This window comes from Arachis hypogaea, chromosome 6, assembly GCF_003086295.3.
Source record: "Arachis hypogaea cultivar Tifrunner chromosome 6, arahy.Tifrunner.gnm2.J5K5, whole genome shotgun sequence".
Classification (NCBI taxonomy): Eukaryota; Viridiplantae; Streptophyta; class Magnoliopsida; order Fabales; family Fabaceae; genus Arachis; species Arachis hypogaea.
The window spans coordinates 117,017,714-117,041,385 of record NC_092041.1 but is presented as its reverse complement, the minus strand read 5'-3'; the positions used below and the strand labels follow the sequence as shown (position 1 = coordinate 117,041,385).

At 27.7% G+C, this 23,672-nt stretch overlaps 3 protein-coding genes across 5 annotated transcripts; all 3 read right to left on the bottom strand.

The window, feature by feature from the left end:
• Positions 1-1,872: 1,872 nt before the first annotated feature.
• Positions 1,873-7,662, bottom strand: LOC112756134 (uncharacterized). Its single transcript, XM_025804592.2, has 12 exons — positions 7,246-7,662; positions 6,328-6,502; positions 5,948-6,031; positions 5,399-5,640; positions 5,093-5,312; positions 4,752-4,916; positions 4,539-4,670; positions 4,206-4,319; positions 3,530-3,577; positions 3,344-3,422; positions 2,948-3,004; positions 1,873-2,303 (listed from the first exon to the last, which is right to left on the bottom strand). The coding sequence occupies exons 1-12, from the start codon at positions 7,449-7,451 to the stop codon at positions 2,251-2,253; spliced, it is 1,575 nt and encodes a 524-aa protein (XP_025660377.1). The 5' UTR covers positions 7,452-7,662; the 3' UTR covers positions 1,873-2,250.
• Positions 7,663-17,360: 9,698 nt separating this feature from the next.
• LOC112756133 (glutamate receptor 2.9-like) lies at positions 17,361-23,631 on the bottom strand. 3 transcript variants are annotated; one of them, XM_025804591.3, is made up of 6 exons: positions 22,660-23,631; positions 20,489-21,794; positions 19,764-20,061; positions 19,237-19,634; positions 18,598-18,701; positions 17,361-17,949 (listed from the first exon to the last, which is right to left on the bottom strand). In XM_025804591.3, the coding sequence occupies exons 2-6, from the start codon at positions 20,999-21,001 to the stop codon at positions 17,898-17,900; spliced, it is 1,365 nt and encodes a 454-aa protein (XP_025660376.1). In that variant the 5' UTR covers positions 21,002-21,794; positions 22,660-23,631; the 3' UTR covers positions 17,361-17,897. The 3 variants fall into 3 exon arrangements, with proteins under 3 accessions (XP_025660376.1, XP_072054532.1, XP_072054531.1); XM_072198431.1 differs by having other exon boundaries at positions 18,598-18,694; XM_072198430.1 differs by lacking the exon at positions 18,598-18,701.
• LOC112757912 (glutamate receptor 2.4-like) lies at positions 21,031-22,945 on the bottom strand. Its single transcript, XM_025806460.1, has 2 exons — positions 22,660-22,945; positions 21,031-21,794 (listed from the first exon to the last, which is right to left on the bottom strand). The coding sequence occupies exons 1-2, from the start codon at positions 22,943-22,945 to the stop codon at positions 21,031-21,033; spliced, it is 1,050 nt and encodes a 349-aa protein (XP_025662245.1).
• Positions 23,632-23,672: the final 41 nt, after the last annotated feature.

The following is a 23,672-nucleotide window of genomic DNA, read 5'->3' as shown; positions in this document are numbered from 1 at the left end:
TAGGTAAATGTTTTTTAACTATATTATGTGTACATACAAAACCAATTTATAAATCAATTATTAGCGTGTATATATATATATATATATATATATATATATATATATATATATATATATATATATATATATATTAAAATACACAATATATATATATATTAAACAATATCTATTTATATATGAATACATAATAATTTATGTGTATGAAATTAAAAATTAAATGACATTGTTTGAGGTTAATTTTTTTTTATTATGAAAATAGAAGTAGTGATATACCTTAACATTATAATGTTTTTAATTTTTTAAAACTGTGAAAAGTACACAAATTGAAAGGTCTGATTTTTTGTATTTAAAATTTTTTAATTTTCTTTTAACACAAAACGGATAGTCCGATTTGTGTACCTCTCACAAATTGGACGGTCTAATTTCTGTACCTCTACAAATCAGACGATCCGATTTCTATACCTCTAATAAATCGAACGGTTCAATTTTTTCTTCTCTAATTAAACGATTTCACATTTGAATATAACACCCCAACAATTCACATTTTAAAAAAATAACAATACTATTCCAATATTAAAAATAAAAAGTTCATTGTTTGACAAAGAATAAAGTATAAAAAACACATCGAATTCTGTCAAATAATGTAATTTCTGACTTCATTGACTGCTAAAACAGATAAAGGTGTCATTTCTTTGAGTCTAGATTTGCATGATAAATTGATAATTGTCGGCACTGGTGAGATGGCGGAAATAGAAAAATATACTAACAGACTAATTTGATCAAACGCGAGATTAAATTGAATAACAAATCAAAACTAAAAAAGAAAAAAAAATCATGATAAAATACACGACATATCATGCTCTTTATCCATTCTTCTACCATCTGTGGACCCTGATGCTGCTTCATCTATTTTGGTTTACTTTAACATTTTTGTTTTTTTTTAGGTTATAATAATTATCAGAAAGTACAGTATGAAATAGAAAGGTGATGATATATGATCAAGTGCAACGCATTCGGTGCTCTTTGATGCAGCACTGCACTCAAGGCATGCAACCGACCGACCAAGGTCCTTTGAATTCATTTGAGAAATTATTGCGTGTGTGAATACATTCGTGATGGCAAAGATGGTGATATTTCATCTTTCATGATTTGGATGTGTGTGCAAAGAACTAGCCGAAAGTACTCCTCCAATAATGTGGAGGATAATCCAATAGTTAAATGGTTTACATATAAATAAATTCAAGGCCAAAACAGAAAATTTAAAGATAATGTTATTTTTCAAAAAAAATTTCCTTTTCATAATCTCTTAACACTATTTTTAATAATTATTAAGCCCTGAAAACGATAACTCACATAAAAATAATCAAAATAATCTTTATGTAGAAATATTATTTCGAGCAGTCAAACACCATTAGATTATCAATTTGACTATAACATGTATCCACGTATCAATTATTATCTTTACATAAAAACTATTTTTATCATTCGAATTAAGTAAAAAATATATTGTCATACTTTCATCTTATTTAGTAATATCAGCATCATCATCATAAGTTAATTAAAACCTCGACCCCACAGACATGTGATAATATATGATTTAATCTGACATTGTACACACAACTACGAAGATACTCATTTAAACTCCCATGCCATTCATTCATTCCATTCCATGTGACTATTAATTATGTTTGTACCTATATATAACCCAAGGAAAAAGAACAGATTTGCTTTATTTCTTTCAAAAAAAGTAATACTAGAATTCCCCAAAAACCATGATCATAACAGTAGTAGCCTGTGATTTAAGATACTAGTTAAAAAAATAAAAATTGCTTTGAGAAATTGGGTCAGGAAATTTGTGTACAACAAAAATAATGGGAGCCAAAATTTTTTCATCACTGAACACTGAAGAGCATAAGTGAAACTGAATATGTATATAGGATTATATATACGAACAGCACAGCTTTGACTTGGTGTCACAATATATGGAATCATCTTTTTGGGTTTTTGACAGTGCAGAAAGCAGTAGTAGTAGAAGTGAGCCGCAAGGTACTAAAGTCCACCATGAATGAGTGATGAATCCAATCCATGATCTTACCGTATTTACTGACTGCAGTATTTGGCTGTAATGAGTTAAGAACATGCATGCTTGCTAACATTCAATCACTCTATAATCTTCAAATTGACAAGCATAAAGAATAGCATACAGGATCAAATCCAGTACATTAAACATGCAAGGGTTTTCATTCAAGTTTATGGCTTCTGCTCAGTTTCTGGGATGACGGTATCTTGCAAATCAATCCTACCTGCATAACCATAGTGTGTTATAGAGCCTGGTTGAACCTTCTTCACCAGATTAAATATTCTTTGCATATATGTGTACAATTTAACGAGTGTTCCTAAATATAGAGTATCAATTTTGTACATATTAAATAACATCTCTAACCCAATTATGAGAATCAAACAATTTTCATGAACCATGTTCCCCAAAACTTTAATTATCAGGTAGGCACATGCATGGTTTCTAACCCTCATGCATTTTTTAAAAATCCTTTTTGAGCTTGAAACAGACAATACAAGTGTACCTAATCTTGCGTTGAAATTTAATTTTTCTTTTGGAGAATTAGAGGTGGCAAGAATCAAATGTAGACATTTTAGCCATAAAAGTTATAATATCAAGACCATGTTATGTACTATATGTCTCCCGTAAGCCTATGCTATTAGTTAGGAACACATCGATAGTTTTATATTCGATACAATATGGTTAAGGCGCAGATCAAGCTATGCAAATAAGTGCTCTTGTGCAATATTTATTTTCTCGAAGTATTTCTTCTCAAAAAGGTCGTAAACGTGTAAGTTAATTTGCTCCATCCATATGAGAACCAGAAGAAAGACTGTGCATATGTCTTTAGAGTGCATCTAGCTAGGCAGTAGATATAACTGAGCATACCTAACAAGGATATCAATGATGGGGCATTTGATGATCCATTTACTTTAACGTCTGCACCTGAAACCATTAATTTAATTTTTGTTAGTTTAAAATGACACTAGTTCAATGAAAATATCTTCATTTATGGCTAAAAATTAGAGGTGGAATGTTAAAATATTTAGACCAAACTAACTTATGTGTACTTATCAAAGTAACTTTATCATAACTTTATGTGCCACTGTTATCTCTCAAGTTTTGGTAGTAAAATAATATAGTATCATCAGAAGGTATCTGCATGAACTACACCAACTTTCTTAATTCATGTAAACTTAAGCCTAGGAAACCACCAAATAGAACAGCATAAGTCCATATTATAATCTTACAATGCAAAGGTATCAAGCATAATAATTTGTATACCTGAATTTTCAAGTGATTTAAGAATGTCTGATTTCTTAAAAGTATATCCTATGAAATTGGTGTCTTTGGATGTCAACATCTGCAAGTATGTCAAAAACATAAGTAAAATATCTATAAGAAATGATAAAACCAAAAGGATCTTACTGAGGATTTCAATAAAGTATAAGCCACAGCAGAAGTGGTTACCTTTCGCCAAGGTCCTACAGTTGCAGTTACAGATGGTGGACCTTCTATCTGCCAATGGAAAAAAATAAACATAGTTTAGATGTTCTTCTGAAGTAAGAAAACTGAAGGAGCAAATCAAATTCTGTACTTGAAACTATTAATAAATGACAGTTTTAGAAATATTGTCACTGATTCCATGTCTGCAAATAATAACAAATTTGAAAGGGTAATACATCTGGAAAGATAAAAAATCCACACCTAAAAGAGTGAGGAAAAAGTGTTACCCTAAGAAAATAAATGAATAATCATTTTAGCTAGCATTTAACTTGTCTCTTTGAACATTTGCAAAATGCTCACAGCACAACTTCAAATAATTTGTTTATAATTTGTCCCTACCCATTTATATCAATATCTAAAGAATCTAAATCATTATAGATGAAACAGAAAATTAGGCAAATGTGATTGTTAAATATAAAACCATTTATGAATATGAACTTCTACCAAATCACTTAAATTGTGAGGAAAGCTAATCCTTTACATGGTCTCTACCATTAGAATATTATCTTAACACTGCCTATCAACATTTCATATACTTTGTTGAAATGTTCGGTAAAAAGAAAATGATTTTAGAGCCAGCAACGAATTATATTATACAACAATTTAAATAATTTCCTATGCATAAATTTTTATCACTTACATCAGGAAACTTCTCAAAATTTTGCGTATCCAAGTCTCCAGTAACTGTAGGTCTAAATGCAGCCTCTGATTCATAAAGCAGATCCCACTGAACACTCTTGAACCATGGATGAGCCTAAAATATTCATCATTATGTAAGCAGGGGGCGTGAGCAAATTAATAATATCTAGAAATTTCTGGGTGCATAACAAGCAACTTTCTAAATGTTTCACTGAGTAATCATCATGCCCCAAATAAGTGGTTAGAAACTAAGTAATCAAAATAAGGAATATAGTTTAAGAAGCGTACTACCAAAATATTATACTGATAGGGATATAGTTAAAAGAATATTTACCTTTATTTCTTCTATTCCTCTGGTTCCTAGTCTAGTGTCAACATCACATAGTAAGCGACATATGAGATCCTTAGCTTCAGCTGATATCTTGGGTTCTTCAGGGAATTTCAGGCATGTTCTCCAGTTAACAATCTGCCACAATACAAAATCTCCAGGTTGTTATGAACAGATACAAGATATGAATAGTGTAACAAATTAAATGAACCATAATACCTTTCGGCAGGCCATCCTTGGATCATCAGAACAGAAGGGAGGATACCCAATAAGCATCTCATACATGATTGCCCCAAGAGACCACCAGTCACATTCCATTCCATATCCCTTCTTGAGCAAAACTTCAGGTGCCATATAATCAAGAGTTCCAACCGTTGAATATGCCTAAGAAAGTGTAAAAGTTGCTAATGGTTGACAGGCTATATATTTATATATAAAAATTAAAAAAACAATTTAGTCATTGCTTCATAGTTCTTATACTTGGATTATTTGCTTGTTAAACCAACAATACAAACTAGAGAACTTAAAATGTGTGTGTGTTTTGGGTGGGGAAGGTGTACCAATGTTCGCCGATTACGTTTCCACTGCTGTAATTGTTCCTTAGGCATCAACCAAGGGGACGCAGAGTATCCATCAGTTTCACTAGTTGATTCTTGACTGGTAAAATCTTCATTTTCCAATATACTTGAATACTTATCATCAAGAGGCTTACATAATCCAAAGTCCGAAAGCTTCAAATGGCCATTTTTATCCAGTATCAGGTTATCTGGTTTTATATCCCTACAAGAAGAATACATTAGACTAAGCACAAATTTTGTTTCCAAAACATATTATCCTAAACTTGGACAGTTTGACAATAGCCATACCTGTGGACATAGTTGTACTGATGTATTGAGTGAATAGCAAGAATGCTTTCAGCAATGTAGAAACGAGCAACATCCTCAGAAAGAATATCTTCTCTCATCAACAATGTCATAATGTCACCACCAGGTAAATATTCCATGATGAGATATAAGAAATCTGCATCTTGGAATGAATAATGGAGTTTTACTATGCATCTACTGTCAACCTCTGCCAGCAAGTTCCTCTCTGATCGAACATGTTCAACCTAAATTTGAACGGAAATGGTGAGAAACAAGGCGTATAAATTGATTCCAAAGGTCCAATGAACTTTAACAAGTAATGACAATATTTTATCTACTTGCACTGATTTTTCTTTTTCTAAAAAGAAAGGACATCCGACACACAAAGCACAACCTCAAATGAATAATATATTCCAAGTACCAACACTGATATCTTATATAAATTTGGTTTGGATTTATGTAGCATTATTGGTAAGGCCTCTAAAACTCTGCCGGAGGAAATCATGAAAAAAGGATTGATGATTTATGAATTTTACTTCGTTACTGCAATACCTGTCCGCGGCTAAGCATTTCTGACTTCTTTAACTTCTTCATGGCAAAAACCTCTCCTGTACCTTTAGCACGACATAGCCTCACCTACATTTTTCAAAGAAAGTTAAGAACATAATATAAAGGAGCTAGATTTATAACAAGAGATTAAATTTGATGCATTTGTACTGTCGACAAATCATATTCATTATTCAATCTCCTTTTGAGACAATTATTATTAGAGTCAAACACTTCTATTAAATGGTAAAGCATGATTGGATGACTGCAAAAATCTTTAACTGGAAACGAAACAAAATTAAGTCATCCTAACAAATTATTAGATACTATATATGAAGGAATCTAAAGTTTATAATATAACATAATCTAAAATATTTATTATGTACCTCACCAAAAGCACCTTTACCAATTACGGTTAATTGCTCAAAATCATCAATTCCAACTTTACGTCTCTGAAGCCTCATATATTCTGTTTCTCTCCTCTCCAAATTCCTCATCATCTCCTCCCGCTCTTCAACCGATATTTGAGCTTCCTGCACTTTCCTCTGTAGCTCTCTACGTCTGAAAACACACCAATAATAAGCAATTAAGATCAATACTTCTTTTTTCCCTCCTTCTTCAGTTTAGGCAATTAGTGACGAGAATTCTGTCCTATGAAGTAAAATTCACTAAAGTCACTGCACCAATCAACCACTTCCAAGTAACTCTTTCTATATACAAATGAAGCAGATGTTTTTGAAAGGAGCGATTAAATAGATGACATCAAGATTTTTAATTCACAAATAAATATGTTTAAGAAAAAAAAGGAAAAAACTAGTGCAGCATCAAATTTATTCTATTCTAAATTTCTAACAGCTTTTCTTTTCTCGTAAGACTAAACTCAATAAATTGATTAATTAATAGAATAAATACAGTTTGAGTTTACAGGCGTCATCATCACAAAATGCTAATTAAAGCGAAACAGCACTTTTTATTTATTTATTTATTTCTGTCTAAAACATTGCATATGATAATCAAAATAACAGTTACATTAAGCTAAGCTAAGCACATTTGAGAATTGAGATTACATTAAGCTAAGCACCAAATCAAATGCAAAACAATTGCGATCATTGCTGCACTCGCGCTACGACAATTGCAAAACCAACAGTTACATCCGACGCAGATAAAAAAAAAAAAAAAAAAGAAACTACATCTGATTCAGCTAGAATTCAGTTCCAAACCGCAATTCGAAACCATATATTGAAAACGAGAATTAGAAATAGTAGAAAGGAACGACAATTATGTATGTATAGATATATACACACCTGTCTTTGCGATCCTGCAATCCTTGGAGATAATTCTTGTAGTGATTCTCGATGAACTGTTTAGCGGCGGCGGCTTTCTGCCTGGTGACCGGCGACGAAACTGAAACGTCCGGTCCGGAGTCAAATTCGCCGGCGGCGCCGGCTCGAAGATCATGCTGCTTGAGGTTGATGGCTCCGAGCCTAACGGTTCCATCGTAGCCGTCCATTCCTGTGGAACGGATCGATGAGAAACCAACGGACGGTGGTGATGACGACGATGACGACGACGAGGAGATCTGAGAGAGAGTAAGGTTGCTAGCGTACACTTGGTGTTTGTTATTTCTGAAAGCAAGACGTTAAGCAATTACTTCTATTTATTTATAATTTCTTTCTAATATATTCTGTGCTGTGAGCCTGTCACTGTGGAGAGTTGAATTCATCAATTTATATAACTACTTAAATCTTAAGGACAGCTAGCAGAATGGTAGAAAACCAAGATTTTTCTTTTGAAAAATATTTAGACATTAACTATTTTTAGTAATTTTAGTTATCATTTGATATGTAGAAATATTAAACTATTTTTAATAAATAAATTTTATTTATTTATATATATAAATTAAAAAAATATAAATTATATTTTTTATGAGAAAATAAAATTTTTATAAATATAAATATAAATTAATATTAATAAAAATAATAATATTTACTGAATATATAGAGTTGATTTTTTTTACTGGCGAGAACTTTTTATTATTAGTAAAATGAGATGAGACTAGATAACAATATTGACATGTATGTTGTCCTTAGCTTATAAATTTTAAAATAAAATAGATTCAACTATTATTATCTAACTAGAAAATTATAAATTCAGATAAAAACTTGTATTGGTTATATTTGGTTATGTGGTTTTTTCCTTTACAATTAAAAGTATTAATTTTTTATTGGATTTGTTTTTGTTTTTGTTATTTTGTTATTTTTAGATTAATATATAAATACAAATGTATATTAAAATGAGCTGCTTAAAGTTTCGAATTTAGATGCTTAAAAAATTGAGTGATGATAGATAAATAAATCATTATTCCGTCAAGTTCTTAAACACCATTAAATCAAATCAAATACACGGCGAAAGCTAGTGCACTCCAGGTAAAGTAGGGAGTGCAACACTCTTTAAAAATTAACCTACTATCAAAAGTTATCAGGTAAATTTAATTTATTTATTATTGTTATTATTTTTTTTTGTCATAGGCTGAACAAACAAACCGGCACTAACAAAAATACTAATTCCCTCATTTAACACACGGACGACCTTTGCACCAAAAAATACTCAAGAAAATTTGATTGAATTCCTCCATTACTCTATTATTGTCGATGTGATGATGTCTTCAAGCATTTTCACTGTTTTATTTGTTGGCAGATGCTTCCATTATCGTTCTGACTAATCACAGATTTTAACGCTTTTGAATCCACCACATTCCACATCTATCATAAATGACCTTTAAAGACGCATGTCTGTCGCTGCTGCTGGTTGGCTAACTCCAAACGCAAAATCGATTATGTAGAAGAATCACGGTTTCTATGAAGGCTCCATCAGATGACGACATAGTCAAAGCACAAAATAGATGGCAGTTACAATAAAGTTCATTATCTTTTATTTCAAATTATCCTCAAATTGTACATAATAAAATAAAAAATAAAAATATAATTATATTTAAACAATTATTTGTATTATTTTTTTATTAATTTATTCAAAAAATAATTAAATTTTAAAGTTAATTGGTATAAAATATTACAGATATAAAATTAAGAAAAAATTTTATTTGTATAAGAACGAGCCTAATAAATAATTATTCTATTTAATATATAATTAAGAATATTTCTTTCTTTATCAACGAGTTATAGTTCAAATGACATAATTTTCATTAACTTTTTAAACATTAATTATTTATTTTACATGCAATATAGAAATAAATGAATATAATATTTATTAAATAAACGCAATTACATAAAAATTTTTATCGTCATAGTGTTTGAACCAAATAAAAGAAAATATTATTTTAAGAAAAACTAATAATATATTTTTAGTAATATTCTTAATACAAAATAATAAATTTTAAATATTATTTTAAATAATATATATTAACTAAAATAATATAATTATCCAAAATAATATATTATAAATATAATAAAATAACATATTTCAATAAAAAAATTGTTAATAATTTTAATTATATAAATATTTTTTATATAAATTTTTGTTTCGTACAAAATAAAATTATTATATGTTTGTTTGATTTTTATGTTGTATATATGTTCTTTTTAATTAAATTTATATAATACAAAATTTTTTATCTTTTTATTCATATTTAATGTTTTAATTTTGTTTCACACAAAATAAAATTATATATATATATATATATATATATATCACAAAATTTTTTATAATTGTCTTTATATTTAATATTATAATTTTATTTCACATAAAACAAAATTTACTTAAATTTTAATATTATATATATATAACACAAAAATTTTTATCATTGTGTTTATATTTAATATTATAGTTTTATTTCACACAAAACAAAATTTATTTAAATTTTAATATTATATACATAATATATATTTAATATTTTTTTAAGATTCTAATATATCTTTTTTTTCTGGATTTAGTACATGAATTTTTTAACTTATTTTTTATGTATTATTTATTTTAATTCTAAAGTCTAATAACTTTTTTTTGTACAGACATGTTGTTTTTAATATTTATGTACTATTTTTTATTTTGAACTTCAGCCCAATATCTGAGATTTACAAAAAAAATCTAAAACTTGTAAAAAAATGATTAACCTGATTAACAGGTTGCCTTTTTAAATCTAGACCATTCAAATAAAATATAATAAATAAAGAGTTCAGATTTAATGAATTCACAAGGTGTGCAGCACTCCATACTTAGCAAGGAGCGTTTAAGGATGAGCCCAAATACACCTACAAAAAAAAAACTTTTTTTTTTTATTCCAATCTCTTCTTCCTCTCAACACGTTTTTTTCCTTTTTTTTTTCTTAAGATTCTGGTATCTAAAACTTATGTCTTTTTTTTTTCATACCAGTTATATGTTTTATTGTTAAAAAATAAACCAATAACATTTTAGGCACTTGGTTGGGACATAATTAAAACAAAAAACTTATTCACCGGACGTATAAGTTTTTATCCAAGTAAGTTTTCAATCAAATATTTTAAAAGAAAAAAATAATAAATAAAGTACTATTTTAGTTTTTAATATTTAAATTAAATTTTAATTAAATTTTTTATATTTTAAAAATTTTAAATAAATTTAATACTATTTTATCATTAAATTTGACAAAAATAATCAAGTAATGTAAATATTAATAATATTATTATACATGTGTTAAAAAATTATAACCAACGTTTTTTTTTACATTTTTTTATAAAAAAAAAACTAAAAACCTAGTAATCAATCATCAATATTTTATAATTAAAAAAAATGATAATGATTGATAGATTAATTTTACTTAATAATAAAATTAAATATTATTAATTTTTTAATATATTAATTATTTATGTCAAATTTAATTATAAAATAACATTAAATCCATTTGAAATGACTTGAAATTTTAGTATTTTTATTATTTTTCCCCTAATCTGCATTCTTCTATGTGTTTGTTTTTTTCGTTTCTTTTTTTTTCCTTTACTTCTTTTTCTTCTTATGCTATGCCCTTGTAGTTTTTTTGTGTTTATTTTTTTGTTCTCTTAATTTTTTTGTGTTGTTTTTTTTCTCTTAACACCTTTCTTTTTCTTTTTCTTCTAATTAATATTATATTAATTTTACAAAAGTTATGCGTTTTAAAAAAAATTATGTTTTCAAAAATTTATGTGCTCATTATATAAAACTTCTGTATTTAACAAAATTTATATATTTTTTATTTAAAAAATCAATAAATTTTTAGAATTTAGTTGAATTTAATAAATTTTTGTCCTTAAAATTTGACAAAAATTTTAAAAATATTCTTAAGTTTTATTTCGTTCCAAAAATTTTCTATTTGTATCAAATATATCCTCGACGGTTAAATTTTTAAAAAATTTAAGATCAATCTAACAATAATGCATGAAAATAATACTTGATTTGCTTGTGTTGAAGGGCCATTCTTATGAAATTGTTGTTGAATCGATCTCAAATTGATGCAAATCGAAAACTTTTAAGACAAAATTAAAACAAATAAAATTTAAAAATATTTTTAAAATTTCTGTTAAATTTCAAAGACAAAAAAATACTTTACCTAATGATTTATTAGAACAATATGATATTTAAAAAAATAAATATTAAACAAAAGATTTATTAAAAAAAAAAAACAAATTGTTTTTACCCATTTCTTGACATGTGTACAAAATTTCCTAAAGTGTGTGTTGGTGAATGATGTGAGTGGGAAATTGTGCACACACACAATGCTATGTTTGTGAAAGCTGTAGCAAGGCTGTCTTATCTGTATATATGAGTTGTACATAATAAGAGAGAGAACACACATGCTTTGAGTTTCAGTCATGAGAAAATTCCAGTTTTGTCTTTTTGATCTTCTAGATTTATAGTAGGGTCAATGGCTCAATAGTACTTTCCTGATTTCCTCCTTTACTTTCTTCTTAATTAATATAATTCTTAGCTGAAACTTATATTGATGTAAATATATTAAAAAGTTTTATAATTAAGATTAACTATTAAAAATTATTAAAATATTAGTGTATTGTATATTTAAGTTGTTTTTTTTATAAATTTTAATATATTTTTAAAATTTTTAATCTCTCATAATCATATCTTATCTTATGTATGCAAAGAATTTAAAATATTTTTGACTATTAAACATAAATAATTTTCTAAATTAGATTAGAATTCAAATCGTGCTTTGATGTAAGTAGAAAACTTTACAATCTTTTTATATATAACTAGTGTGTCTCTACTAATCCATTTTTTATTAACTAAATGTGTACAGTAATAATAAATGTAATGTTAGGTAAAATGGTAAATATTTCATATTCAAATGAAAAAAATTATGGATTTAAATTTTAGATATTATAAAATATATTTTCAATTATATATAACTAATGCTATTTTGAAAGAAATTATACACTAAATTTTTTCATATTCTCATTATATATCGTATAAATATAAAAATTTCATTTTAATATTTTTTATATTTAATTATATTATCATATCAATAACAATAATTATTTTTACCTTAACTAAGACAAAGTAATTGTTATAGACTGCCACAAGTCCAATTCGATTGGTCGGCGGATTGAAACACCGCCTCGGATCCAAGCTCTGAACCGTTCCACACCAGGAAGAACCCAACAGGCCGGTTCCCAACACCCGTGCGCGCGCCTGACTTGCCATTAAGCGGCCCAAGTCACCACGCCCAGCAATCGGTCGGGTCGGTATCTTTGGGACAGCACTCGAATCTCCGACCTGAAAACCGAAACGACCTGCTCTTCTCCGCATGGATCAAGATAGCTCATAGATACTTCCTGGCCATTAGGCTAGGTCACCTACGGGCCCATCCAGCACAGTATATAAGGAAAAAGGTCAGCTCTCTCCCCAAAGTACCAATATCTTACCTAATTTGATTATCACCTTGTACTGACACTGATTTAATCGTTGGAGTGTCCTTACAGGTGATCACCCCTCCATCCACACCCCCTCCAACATCGCTAGCTTTCAACCCGCTTCTCTACATCCGCTCCAAGTTAGTCCAAGGTCTTATCCGCTCATCCTCTCACCACCACCCGACTCGTCGAGCACACAAAATCTCCTAAGTAACGAACAGTAATATAAACAAATAAATATAGTTAGATAATTATGTAAAAAATCTTCTACAATGAGTGTATTAAAATTAATTAATCTTATATAATTATCTTCTATATATATATATATAATAATAATCAAATTAATTATATATAAATATATAATAATTAATTTAATAATTAATTTTTATGTATATAATATATTTTAATTTTACAATATAATATTGTTAAAAGTTAATTTGAGTTGCTCTTATTATTAATTCATTAATTCAATTAAATTTGAATATTACCTTATACATCTTAGTTTATAAACCAATAATATTTTTAAATTGAATTTAATATGTCAAAAATTATTTTTAATATGAAAAGAGAGATAGTATTTTAATTGAATATTGACATTTGAAGTGTTTTATAGTATTGTAGATATTGTGCAATACATCTCCACGTGGTACAATACGCCTTCCACGTGTTGACTAAAATACTGTCACGTATCCAACATACTCCATGTATTGACTAAAATGCTGCCACGTGTCTAATACGCCCTTTACGTATTGTAACACACTGTTCATGTATTGACTTTCTACCTAAAAAATTCACTCACCTATAATTATACTAAATATTTATATTTTCAACTAAAATACTAATATTTTTTCATATAAAAAAAATTAGCCAATAATTTTTAAATGATATATTGGGAACAATAATTTTTGGAGGAGGTGAAGGAGGGATGAGTGGGATGGGAAATGAGATGGGATTGGTCACATGGATGGAATCTTTGGAGGTATTTAAGCATGTATGATATGTGAGTCAGACTAATCCAAAATAATTAAGAAAGAAGAAGAGAGTGACGGCATTGTCGGCGGAGATTGAAGAGAGAAAAAGAAAAGAAAAGAAGAGAAGAGAGGATGGAAGTGAGTGTATAGCTGTAGTACTGAATGGGTACGAGATGCCACGTTGATGTGCGTGAATATCACGCTTTCAAACATACGCACGAGACCTGTCACCTCCCTGTCTCTCTGGGAACTGGGGGACCGGATGCCATATCAGGGATCTCAATTCTTATCACTCATCCTTCAATAGATTTATTGGATATTTATTTTATTAAGTATACAAATAATTATTTTAATATTAAAATTTAAATAAATAATTTAAAAATATAATATATTTTTATTTTATTCATAATTATTTAAATTATTTAAAAAAATTATTAATTATCTAATATTATCCTAAAAATAAACATTTCATTTTGATCGAGTATTAGTATAAAATAAGAGAAAGTTTATTATCATCATTTTTATTAAATTTTGACTAATATTTAATTAATAAAAAAATAAATAATTTCGTATTGTTAAATATAATTTTATATCATTAAAAATATTGATAATAATATAAAATCTGTTGATCATTTAATATTTTTCATAAAATAATTTTTTTTAAAAAATAATAAATAGATTTTTATCTTTTTATTTTAAAAATAAATAATTAAGTTTTTGAGTTTCCACTAACTAAAAATACAAAAATATCTTTTAATTTTTTAAATGTAAGATATTTAAGTTTTTCTGAAAAATTTATTTGTTTTTATATATTTTAAATTAAAAAATTTTAATATTTCACATCTTAAAAAATAAATAATATTTTTGTATTTTTAATTAGTCAAAAATTTATATATCTTTAAATTATAAAATCAAAGATTTATTTATCTTTTTTTTATAATTATATATGTATATGTATCTAATTACGTAATATTACATAAGTAAAAAAAATTATTTATTTTATACTTTAAAAAATATATTAAATTTATAAATTAAGAATTTTTTTTTAAAAAATATAAAGAAATTAAGTTTTCGATATATTTATTTTACATTTATAAAAATATTTAAATTTTTTATTAATAATAAACTTATCATATGTCTTTAGAATATATGTTAGCTAAATCTAAAAAAATATTATTTATTTATTATAAGTTCAATAATCTATTAGAGTATATTTAACGATTCTTGTGACTAATTATGCAATTTAATATATATATATATATATATATATATATATATATATATATATATATATAAATTAATACTTTGATTATGTGATATTAACCAATAATTTTAACGTTTATTTAATCTCCAATCTAAGAATCAAGCCACCAATACTTAATTAAGAAAAATGAACTTTTCTCTGTTAATTAGAGCCTTAGATTGACTTGAAACTAATTAGTTTAATCAGTGATCAATAAATTGAGTTAGTTTGATTTTTTAACTAACATATAGTAGTTAGTTTGATTTTTTAACTAACAGATAGTAAATTAGACATTATATATAACAAAATTAAAAAAATTTCAAGTGTATTAAAAATACTGATGTTCTAATTGTTTTAATCGTTGATTTTAATTAATATATATTATATATATTTTTTATAATTTAGATCAACAGTTAAAATAACTAGAATACCAATATTTTCGATATACTTAAAACTCTTTCGATAAAATTAACATATTTTATAAGTAGGGGAAAAAAACAAAGTTGAATATACATTTGAAAAAATAACACTAAAAGTATGTAACTAACATATAGTAATCAAACTATGAAAGCTTGTAATGTATCACCAACTATTTTATAATAATATAATTTTTAGAAAACTGTTTGACTTTGATTCAAGGCAGGTCAACAAAAAATATAATTTAAAATCCGCCTAAAAAAAGTGTATTTGGTCATATTCCAAAAGCCAAACCCACCATAAATTAAACTTCAGGTAAGATCAAGGTAATTTACCAGTTTTTAATAATATTGTTTCCGAATAAACTTTTAATGATTTTGTATTTTTTTAAAAAAATCAGCATGGAACAACAAAAATAAACACAAATACAAAAAAAATATATAAAATCTATGAAAATAGTAAAATTAGCTTACAAACAACTAATAGTTATTTTCAACATTATAATCAACAACTAAAAAGGCCAGCATCATATCATTCCTAATAACACAAAAAAATAAATTTTTAGCAAAAAAAATAGATAAATATTTAACTTTTTGTCTCGTAAATATTTAAGTTATTGAAAATTAAAAAATACATATACGTTTTTAAACTTTTTAAAATTAGGACATTTAGATTCTCCATTACATTGAACTTTATTTTGAGACTAAACAAAGACATAAATTTTATTCTAATGATGTGGACGTTACGATGTGCCACGTAAAAGTCTAAAATGGTTAATCACTTTAGACTTTCACATAGCATACTATAACAGTCACGTCAGCAGAACAGAATTTATATCAAACATTTTTATTAGATCTCAAAAATTTAATGTAATAGAAAGATCTAAATATCTTAATTTAAAAAAAAAATCGAAAACGTATATATTTTTTTAATTTTTAAGAATTTAAATATCTACGAGACGAAACGTCAGAAACCTATATTTTTAAGCCAATCAATTGTTAACTTAATTTCAATTTCATGTATAAAACTTTATGATTTGACTGTTTGCTTATGGTTGTTATCTTTTGTAGATGGACGATTGCATGAATACAAACATAAATGAGCTCAAAGAACCTGTTAGTATTAATTACGACATGACATTGGGAAATGAACCCAAAATGCACAAAATGATACCAAATGTCCAAATGTTAATTACTCATTTAATGGGCCAGCGGTGGTTCAGGTTCACCAACTTATGTTAATTCACAGTTGGCAGTTGGCACTTGAAGTCTTCAACACATGCTTTTATATTACACTATAACACTTGAAAATTTAATACTAGTAGTACTTTAGAACTTTTATTTTAATGTATTTATTTATATCTTCAATATTTTATCCATCATTTTAAAATTTTAATTTCTTAATATATTAATTTGTCGAAAACTAGCTGTATTATTGGATGGGGTGAGTCAATATGTTTATATATGCATGATTCATATTCAAATACATTGAATTAATTATAATTATACCAACATTTTAAAATGATAAATAAATGAAATAAATAATGATCATGGCATTATTTTTATTAGTGTGTACTTAATTATTTGAAAAATAAGATAAATAGTTTAGGCAGTGGCCATTGCAAAGCATAATCAAAAGTTGACCCACATAAAATAATAATAAAGACATCCAAAGATAAAACAAAATATGAAAAAACAAGGATTTAACTAATATGTATCTTTAACACACATGATAAATTTATTATTAATAAAAAAATTTTAAATTTTTTAATAAATAAAAAATAAATATATTAAAAACTTAAATTTTTTATATTTTTAATAAAAAAATTAATTTATAATCTTATGTTCTTAGAATATAAGATAGATAAAATTAATAAAAAAAAACACAAAAAGAAATAATGAGAAATCGGATAAAAACATTGGTTATTTTGAATTTGTTAAACGTTATACTATACACAATATTAGCATGAATGTAATTAACTAAATCTAAATCATTGAAGATCCTAGAGCTAATACATTTTGTGAATCATAAGTGGTGGTGTGTTGTTATTGGCAACTCAATATTCACTACATTTTGCTCCATTTTATTTGAGACATCCTCTAAGTTCTTATTTTCATCTTGGATTGGAGCACTAGCTATGTACTTGCTTAGATTCTTTGAAACACAAGATTTTATTTTGCCTAATCCTATTTGTAACAATGATGATGTCCCTTCTAAATAGTTGATAAATCCTTTTCCCTTCTTTCCAATTAGAGGAGCCATTGAGACTAACAAACCAAAGACAGCAATGCCTCCACAAATTCCAAATAGGCCAAAGAATGGTTGGGGACCAAGTTCAACATTTTGAATAATGTTGCTATTTGGAGATCCACAAGTGGTTTTAGATAACATTTCTTCTTCTAGTTTTTGTACTTCTCCACTTTCTATTGCTTTCAATGTTGCTCTTGATATGTCAATTGATAGGGCTGAACCCTTGGGAAATGCCTGCATACATTTGATAAGGTTATAACTGTATAATATATATAGAAAAAAGAAAAACTCAAATGTTTTTGAAATAATAATATTTTAGTGATTTTAAGTTTTTAACAGTTGATTTTAATTAATATATATATATATATATATATATATATATATATATATATATATATATATATATATATTTCATAATTGGAAGACCAGTATTTTAAAAACATTTGAAATTTTTCTGTTAGTATAAATTAAACAACACTTGGGAACTATATAGTATATATAACACAACTTAATTATAACTCAATTATATATATCCGATTCTTTATTTATTACAGTTTGGCTGTTTTTAAGAGAAAAAAAAATATATTTTAGAGAGTTCAACTAATCATAGTTATTAATAAGAGAAAAAGATAAATCTTGAGCTTTGACTTTTTTTTTATTACAAAGACAATTAAGTAATTCATCAAACTTAAATACAAATAATTACAAATGACTTCTCATTTATATAGATGAGAGACTTATTTAAATTAAATTTAATAAAAGACCTAACTATTTTTGTGATATAAAGTCAGGATTTAATTATTATTTTTTTTTAAATTTAACTAACACGTATCATAAGAACACAAGAACACAAGTTAAAATTATCAACTGAAAAAATCTGACCTGAAACCCTGATAAAGGGGCAACCCGGTGCACAAGCGTCCCGCGTTTAACGCAGGGTCCGGGAAAGGGCCGCAACCAAGGTTGTAATGTACGCAGCCTAAACCCTGATCTACAATAAATTAGTTCTTTGTCTATCGTGTTAAAAAATATGGTAAGCAACTAAAAAAAAATTTTCAATTAAAAAAGTTTTTATAGAAAAAGATGTAAAGTTGAGTTTCCAATATATTTGCTGTGCATTTTCAAAATAAAAATTTGAAATCTTCTATTGGTAATAATTTTAATACGTGCTTTTAAAACACATAATAATTAAAACCTTTTTCTAATAAGAAAAATTTTAAAAAATAAGTTATGAAGAATGCTAGTGAGCCATCATAATTTATTATTTTTTATCATTACTTAGTCATTAAGGTTCAAAAGTATAAGATAAAGTATATTATTGGATTACTAGACTAAAGGAATTAGATTAAAAGAATTGAGTTTATGATTATGCATGGTAAAAAATAAAAGATTCTGATATCCAAAGCATTTGTCATAAATTATTAAACATATATATCTTCTATTAAAAAGGAAAAATTTGCACAATTATCCTTTTCAAGTTTCAACTAAAAAGAGATAGGAAGATGAGAGAAAAAAACTCACAAAGCCTAATCCACCAAGCTTTAAGGTAGGTCCTGCTTTGATATATCCCTTACAATGTGTAGCAAGAAAGACTTCAGCATGAGGTGCAATAGTAAAAGCTGCTACAATTTCTTTTTTCTCAAAAGCCCTTGGAAAATCACTAATTGATTCAAAGCCCTTAACATTCTCAGGCTTGAATTTCAGTTCATTAACCAAGTAATGAACCAAGAATGTGTTCTTATTGCAACCCACTATTGCATTGGTCCTTAGCAGTGTTTGTATATCAGGCACAGATGGTTCAAGTTGAGACACTGTCATCATTGATGAGAGGCTTGCTGTGAAACATGTTGTCACTATCAGAATTGCAAACAACCATGGTGCTAGCACTGCTCTGGCCAAGTTGCTTTTCACAGGTTCTCCTGAAAATACAATAATTATTTGATTTGATATGAGTTTCATAGAGGAACATGGGAAATTGACAAGTTTTAAGCAAACATATGATAAGATTTTAATTATAATCTAATAATGGCATGAAATGAAGTACTTACTATGTACAAAGAATAATGTGGTGACAGAAAACCATAGCATGGTTCCAAACCCTTTAAGCTCTGAATTATGTTCACGTTCAATCAACCATATAACAAATGATATAAACATGTGCATTGCTGCCATTAACAACCACATGTCTTTTGTGAAAGCTTCCATGAACATCCATGTTTCTTTTGATCTATCTGGCTTTACTTTTGATACCATGGCAATACCGGATGGAATATATGGATTAGAGAATTCAGCATATGCATATCTTTGGTCAATTACTTGAATATCACCAACAGCAGCATCAAAAACCTACATCACCAACATACATAAACAATGCCATAGTGTTGTATCATAAGCCATATATGTGTTAAAACTATTTATATTTAGATTTCTTTTAACGGTTACTTGTAAATCTTCTTAGATTTTTCTCTAGTTTTATTTACAAAATTATCGTCCACCGTGAGTTCATTCAAGATTTAATAACTAATAAGCATTCTACAACAAACAAAAAAGGACAACCCGGCATACAAACACTTCGTGTTAACGAAAGATCCGGGAAAGAGCTGCACTAAAGGACGCAATCTAGCTAGTCTAACTTGATAATTACATTGGTGGCTAATTTCATGTCTTGAACCCAGAAACAACTCAACAATTGGATAAACAAATCAGACAAAATTTGTCATTCTGAAAAATTTTCTTCCTATATTACTATGGAGTGAACTAGTGAAGATTTTACCTTATTGTTCACTTGCACAACTATGTCATCATAGGATCCATAAAATGGCACCAAATCATAAGGAAGCTGATAAGGTAAATGCTTCACAACTGCTTCAAAGACATGTATTGAGAAACCAGTGATATGTGTTTGATTCAGCCTCTGATCATAACTCACATTCACAAACTGAGGACATGGATCCCCAGCAGGGACACCAATCTTCACACTCCTCCTTCCTTCATTATTATAAACCCAACCTTTTGGCACTGATTTCGATCCACCCGGCCAATTCGCATTACTTAAAAGTACTCTACCAGAGGTCGAAGCAGAAGCAGAAGAAGGACTAATTTGGTTGACAAGGTTCTCTGAGAAACCGGATTCTGGTGACCAATATGCTAACTCATTGTAACTTCTTCCAATAACATTGACAATCTTAAATGTTGCTGGTTCCAACAATTTTCCATCTTTGAAAATTATTTTACCACTTAGACCCTCATGATTTGTAGCTACAACATTCTTTGATAACTCTTCCATGGAAAAGTTTCCTTGTGATTGTGATTTTCTTAGAGCATGAGCAATGATCCAAATGGCATCATAAGCTCTAAGAGCAGAGAGACTTGGATGGGGTTTTCTATTTCTTCTTCAGGATATTCCAACCCAAATTCGCGGCGGAACGCGAATTTGAAACGTTTGAATGTCTGGCTCAACTCGACGAAGCTTGTTTTGCACCCAATAACACCTTGCATATTGAAGGTAACAGATGAATAATCCAGTGAATCAAGATGGCTAGCTATGTCATCTGTGATGATCCACACTGACCCTTTTTCCATCAACCCCATCTGATTCGCTTTCTCGAACAGAATAGTTGCAAACTCTAATGATGATTGTAGAATCAAGAAAACCCTGTTATAGCTCTTGTTCTTTAGCTTCTTAAGTTCATGTTCTATAGCTGTTTTTGGGTCTAAAAGGGTGTCCACTGAAGGAAAAGCTACATAGTTTTCAATCTCAGAATTAACATGGCTAAGAGAATATGAGAGTTTTGTTAATATATCTGAATCATAAGAGGTGAATCCATTGTCATGTTCATAAATTGCTGTCACTTTTCTCCAATTGAATTCACATATGATGGCTGCAATGCATTGTAAGTTTAAGGTAATGTCATTACCTATTTGTATGAAGTTTGGCAATGGAATTTGTCTTATTTCTGAACTTGATGTTAGGGATATGATGGGAATTTCCTTTGAGCTTTGAAGAATCTCATTGACCAATGTTGCTCCATCAAGTTTTGTTCCTATGATAGCTTGCACCTTTTTGCTGTTTGCAAGATCTACACTTACATGAAGAAAAGAGGAAAATAGTAGATGAATTAATCAAAGGCTTAAAAGTTTAGTAAACCAAGAATTTTAAATGTCAAATAAACACATTCATTCAAGAATTAATGCAAATACATGGGGTGCAAAAATGATGAGATATCAACTTTATCTCTTATATTCTGATATGACTCTAAGTTTCAATTATGATATGATTATGTGAATTACTATGCTATACTGACTTGTTAAGAAGTGAATTAATTAGGATGAGCGATTAATTTTTACCAAAGATAGGGAGACTCAAACCCACGATCTCTTAGACGAGTAGGGTAAAACTATGCCATTTGAGCTATAATTCATTGACAGGATGAACGATTAATTGTAAGGGTGAGATTAACAAGTTTGATCCTAAGAATATTATAATTTAAATAGAATCAAGTTGTAGCGGTCAAATGGCAAGTAGGACCACAACTTCAAAATTAATATTTGCAAAAACATAATTATGTGTTTCTACATGCTTACATCAATATACATTAACAAATATCAACAACAAAAAAATTAATTATACTTAGGTAGGTAAAACATCACGCAGCTTCTAAAATTATTATTATTATTATTATTATTATTATTAGGAAGAATATGAAATATGAATGACTTGTTTAACTATGTTTATTTTTGTCTCATATACTAAATACTAAATTAAGATACATTTAGTAATATTGAATGAGAAGTAATATCTACATTAGACGAGTCACGCATCCTATATATATAGTTGAAAAATATGTATGAACTTAACGTACAAAACAAAATGAGTAATATATATATATATATATATATATATATATATATATATATATATATATAAGGTTGAACGTTAATTACCAGCTGCCACCATACTAGATGGATTCCGATGAGAATCATTGAAGTTCAAAACAAGCTTGGAACAACTCAATATGCTATTAACATCTTTGATAGCAACTTCCATAGCTATCTTCTGCTCCATTCCAATTAGTGAATGGAAGTCTATGATTGCTCCAATGTTCAAAATCTTGTAGTCTATGCAGCTTCTTCTTCCTTCTCTTTCATGATCTTTACTATCATTAGCTTTGGACCACACAATCAGAGGCAACAGCAGTGCCAAAGACAACATTGATAACCAACGAGACATTATGCAACTCTTTGAATTTGGAAGGAGAAAAGATGAACCATATTTTGGTTATATGTATGATTAGTTAATAATCGAAGAAAAATTATTCTGGAGGAGTTGACATCTGAATTCTGACTAAGAATAATTATTAACATATTGTTAGTCAGGTCTTATGTGTATCTACTAAGTATAAAGAATTTTATTAAGAGATTTGCGAAGAATTTGGTGTATAATCCTTTTCTCTCCTAAAATATTCTTTAATAAAATAACCATGATTATTGGAGATGTCATTGTTATAGTGTACAAATTCAGCAAAGTAAAACAAAAAGACAAAGCTATGAATCAGCAATGTAGTTATAGTGCTTTTTAACACTTTCCTGGAAAAGAGCCGAGATCATACTTTTAAAAATCTAATTTGCGAAGGCTTCCACGTGTATAAAAATATTGATTTCTTTTAATTAAAAGAAAAATGATTATCTGATAAAATAGCTGAAACAAACACAACATCCATTAATAAGAGTAAAAATTTTGGATGATCATAGTCAACGAGAGAGAAAAAAAAGAAAGAAAATATTTAATCACTTCGATTATCTGCTTCAGGATATGACTTCTGACTTCTGATATCTGAGACTAAGAATTGGTCATGAACTTTCCTTTCCCTTGCTCCTTGTTGATATTAAATATTTCTTTCGCTATCACCTATAAGCCTGGACACCATTATTTTACAACTTAAGTAGATTCTAAGACA